Raw genomic sequence first — 4882 nt, 5'->3', positions numbered from 1 at the left:
GATTGACCTCAATAATGAGTCATATGAAGTTCCAACTCGTCCTATGGGATGAGACAAAGCAAAAAGAAAGCTCAAAGGTGCTCAAAACTCATCGACTGAAGTGGAGGAGATTACAGACAATATCCGAATGTTGGACAATAAGTTGATGGTTTCTTGGAATTGGGAAAGGAAAAAAAATTATGCATTGAAGTTTTGGTTAAAATCAGAGAAAACTTGTCCGAGGAGGATCGTCAGGTGTTCAACAATGTAAGGAATAATATGGATAAACCATACATGTGGGTTTAGTCGTGTCTGTTGGTGTTAAGTCTTGCTTGTCGTGGTTTGCATTATGAAATCGTGTTTCTAGGTATTTTATGTTTTAATTCATAGTAACTTTTTAAATTTAATATGAAATGTTTATGTTTTAAAAAAAATATAATTTATATTATATTAATTATTTATGGTTTAAAAAAATAAAATTTGATTAATATTCGTGCGTAAAAAAATGTTTGTGTATTAAAATATAGTTTAATTAAATTAGAAAAAAAATATATCAAAAAGAAAATAAAGTGCTAAAAGTGTTACCGCTTCTTACCAAATCTTAACATTAAATGTTAAACGGAGAAAAATAAGATACATTAAAAAAACTGATGAGACAAGATGATAGGAGTGTTAGAAGAATAATAAACCAAATCAAATCAAAGGACTGAAACTCTTTCTTGGGCTTGAGCAGAGTATTTGTACAATACGATAGCTTGAAGAGCTGTCTTTATAAAGTGTCGTATTGTCAAGACCCACCACCATCACTGAGTTGAGGTATAAGCAAGGGTCAGCTGTTGGATAAGTTTGATCAAGATTTATTGGAAAGGAATGTGTGCGATTAGATGAAGCCAGAATGCAATTGCTAAAGGCACAATGACGTATGAAACATATGGTACTCAGATATGGGAAGATGAGAAAAGAGATGCAATTTTTTCGGTTTTTGAAATTCCATCCAGAGGTGAGTAATACCCCAAAAATTGGCAGCACGAATTTATGGTTGGAAAATTACAGCCAGGCCATTATTCACCCTGTCTCTCAAGTCTCACTTGAGAATATGGGAACTAAGACGACGTAGAATTGATAGACGGCTATTCCGGAAGATATTTTAGACATACGAAATTCTGCCATGAAAAACAATCAGACTTTCAAGCTTCATGGGACAATCTAGACCTGTCGATATCTCCGTAGTTCCCAGATTGATTCTCGTCATCTTTGAGGTGTAACTTTTTTCCACATGCTACAAGAACACAGACTTGGAGAACATTGGCTGCTACTTTGTGTTTTGGAGTCTTGTAATAAGAAAGACAGTTAGGACTTAGGAGGGATATTCTCGTTGAATTGGTGACTAGCTAGTATTAGTAGTTAGTTAGTTCAGTTGTTGTTTGTAGACTAGGCGGCTATCTATCAACTCATTTATGTGCACAATTCTAATTCTGTTCTTGGGAGAGGAATTGCTACCCAAGTCATCTTCACTTGTGTAATCATATTCATACACTCAACAACCAAAGCAATCAATCAGATTTGAGCATTCTAATTTTACCAAATTACTAGTCTATAGCCAACTTCATTTGGCTATTATCTTCTTTTTGATTTATGGGTGTGGTGGGTGAGATTACACATGGCTCAAAAAGCTTTTTTACTAAATCAAGTCCACATAATCACAACCTTTCTCTTTCATTACACCACCCCCCCCCCCCAAAAAAAAAAAAACCTACCACTTCAAAACAAAACAAAACCCGGACAACCACACTACAAGTCCAAGAGTGGAACGTGTGTGTGTTTGTGTGTGTGTATACTCTTCTACTTGTAAATATAAATATAAATATAATCAGATATTGTATAGATTTAGATACTTAACCGACTAAACGCAATGCCTCCTTATTCTCATGAAGCCATTCCCAGTACCTGTTTAGCATGTGATCCTTGGGCACCACACGGTTCCAATGCCCCGTGCAAAATATCGCATATGCATCTGCTGCGTACCTGTATCAATTATATCACATCATAACACACACACACACACACACAAGAAGCACCAAAAAGAAAAAAAAATTGTTCGCCAACTTACTTCCCAACGCCATGTAGTTCGGTGACATATGTCCATTCATCATTCAAAATTTGTTCAGAAAGGACTTGAATCATGGATGACCTCTTTTTTTGTAGTCCAAGTGGTTTTATAAGCTCTTCGATCACCTGTACTGGAACCTGACTAGCAGTTTTTGCATCTGGGCATAAAGTAAAGAAATCCGATATAACCCGTTTCACCTACACAATAAATAATAATCTATTACGGAAAACAAAACTGTAATTATGCTATGAAAACAATGAGGAAAGAAAACAAACCTGCAACCCCTGTGTTTGATTTAAAAGTAGACATATAGTGAGAATCCTCCAAGGATCATGGATATGATCCTCCTGAATGAGATTATGACAGGATCGAGGAGGAATCCATGTGTTATCTGGAGTCTTCTTTTTGTATGCCTCATCTCTCTTTTGTGCAACAGTAAGGTAATCCGATCTCTTCTTCTTTTTCTTGCTGTTTTCACTTTCTTTTTTATTATTATTATTACTATCATCTTTTGTTGATTCTCCTTCCCCCCCTTTATTGCAGCGACCTACAGACGAAGCCACTTTTCCTTTTAGTGTCTTTTGAAAGTAAGGCGATACCTTCACTCTGGAATTGTTCTTATCACCAACAGAAGCTTCTTCCTCTTTTGCTACTGCCTTCTGAAAGTAGGGTGACACTTTGACCGTGTCTTTCTTTTTCTGAGACTCTTCATCTTCTTTTACTGATGATGCCTTTTGATCATCAATTGAACCTTGCATTTCTTCTTTTACGACTGCCTTGTGGAAGTAGGGTGATGTCTTTTGATCATTTTGTTCATTGGAAGCAATCCCATGAGAGGTTGAATGCCAAAATGTACGTGTACCTACCTTATTAGAAATTGTATGACCACTGCCACCTGTGTACATGAATTCAGAAAATGGATTATCCAGAACCAGACGCTCCCTCTTCTTGTTTTCAGAAACATTATCTTGCTCATCACCTTTAACTAAATCTTGTGTACTGTCATTGGGTCTCTTCTTCTTCTTCTTCTTCTTCTTCTTTTTGTTAGAATCACATCCTTCATTCAAATGAGCAGTCATCTCTGCAACCTTATGTTTCAGCTTCTGTAAGTTGTTATCAATTTGCACATGTTCACCCTCTTCTGTAGTGTTATCTAATGATGTCTTCTTTTTCTTCTCATTCTTAGCATCATTAACCTGATTCAAAAGTGGACTTGTCTCTTTTACCCTTTGTTTTTTCTCCTCCTCCTTACTAGACACAAGCATACTAAGATGCTGTAAATTACTGTCCTTAACCAAATGTTCCTCCTCCTTTCTGCTCTCAGATTTCATTCTCTTTCTTTTCACCACCGTAGTTGACTCATTAACCATCAAATCCTTTTGTTTCTTGTACTTTTTGTGTTTCTTAGGAGCTCCATTCTTCATATCAGTAACAAGATGCTCTGAAGTGTTTCCAGTTCCCAAAATCTCCTCCGCCTTTGTAGCATTAACTTGTAGTGTCCTCTTGTTTTTAGAATGATCACATTCGGTAGTTGTTTCAATCACCCTGTTAGAAATTTCATCCTTGCGCTCAGGCGTACCAAAATGCTGTAGTAAAGTGTTTTCAGTTACCATATGCTCCCTCTCTTCTGTGGAGTTATTCTTCTTCTTTTTCTTCAATTTGTTGTCTCCACAATGCTGAAAATCGTCAATGTCTGAGCCCTTCCTCTTCTTCATTTTCACCTTACCAAAATCTACAAACTTTTTTTCATTTCCAAGATGCTCCTCCTCCTGTTTAGCGTTAACTTGATCACATCCCTATACAACAATAAGCCGACATATTTTTTTTCTAACCCATAAAGTTGAAACTAAAGAAGCAATAATCAATTGTGAAATGCGATATACAATCAAAAATCAAACAAGGGAGAAATGAATCTGGATGATACCTGCACATGGTGGGTGCATTTTTGAGCATCGGAATGCTTTTTCTTCCGTTTACTACCAACATTGCAGGCGCCATTGATGATTTGAGAAACGGCAGAAGAATTTTGATCATTGTTGTTGAGGGCAGGAACAGGGAGAGCGATGATACACATTAATTTTCCGGAATGGGTTTCTGGCGGAGAGTTGCGTGACGGAGAAGAGCGGTGGTGGTGGGTCTTGTTGTTGGGGGTCATCATCATCTCGGAGGAGTCTGATTGCCTCCGAATGAAAAACCCTTGTCGTTTTCCTTCCCCCCAAATTTATTTTTTTATTATTTTTTTACTTTTTTTAATTTTATTTTGTCTCCTCTAGACAAAATTCCAAACATACCCCCACAATTTAGCGCTTTGATTCGGGCCAAATTCGGTACAAATAATCCATTTTCAAGTTTAAACGCCCACCACACAAAATAAGACCCGACCAAAATCACAACCATCCCGTTTAATTAGGGATGAGCAAAAGGACCGAACCGGACCGGAACCAGGAACCGGCTTCGGTCAAAATCAAGAACCAACCGGCCCGGCGGTTCTACCGGTTCCCGGTTCCTACCGGTTCTTGTCGTGTCTTCAAATGTTGGAACCGGTCCTCAAAAAATAGCATCATACGGTTTCGATTTTTACCGGTTCTACCGGTTTTTGCCGGTTCCGGTTATATCGGTTCCGGTTCCAAAAATCTACAAAAAATAACGTCCCGGTCCCGGCCCGACCGGTTCCATCGGGTTCCGGTTCCGGCCGGTTCCCCGGTCCATATGCACATCCCTACGTTTAATCAAGGGAAAATAACTTGTGATGTTAATTTAGTTTTTAGTTTTTAGTTTTGTTTATATTTAGGT

General features: G+C 37.8%; 1 protein-coding gene across 2 annotated transcripts; it reads right to left on the bottom strand.

The window, feature by feature from the left end:
- Positions 1-1285: 1285 nt before the first annotated feature.
- LOC111877396 (uncharacterized) lies at positions 1286-4287 on the bottom strand. Of its 2 annotated transcripts, none has more exons than XM_023873927.3 (4): positions 4014-4287; positions 2365-3858; positions 2090-2286; positions 1286-2004 (listed from the first exon to the last, which is right to left on the bottom strand). In XM_023873927.3, exons 1-4 carry the CDS (start codon positions 4248-4250, stop codon positions 1875-1877), a joined length of 2058 nt encoding a protein of 685 aa, XP_023729695.1. In that variant the 5' UTR covers positions 4251-4287; the 3' UTR covers positions 1286-1874. The 2 variants fall into 2 exon arrangements, with proteins under 2 accessions (XP_023729695.1, XP_023729694.1); XM_023873926.3 differs by having other exon boundaries at positions 1291-2004; positions 2365-3885; positions 4014-4286.
- Between the last annotated feature and the right edge of the window lie 595 nt (positions 4288-4882).

The sequence above is a fragment of the Lactuca sativa genome, chromosome 3, assembly GCF_002870075.4.
Source record: "Lactuca sativa cultivar Salinas chromosome 3, Lsat_Salinas_v11, whole genome shotgun sequence".
Classification (NCBI taxonomy): Eukaryota; Viridiplantae; Streptophyta; class Magnoliopsida; order Asterales; family Asteraceae; genus Lactuca; species Lactuca sativa.
This window is presented reverse-complemented; position numbering and strand designations above follow the sequence as displayed.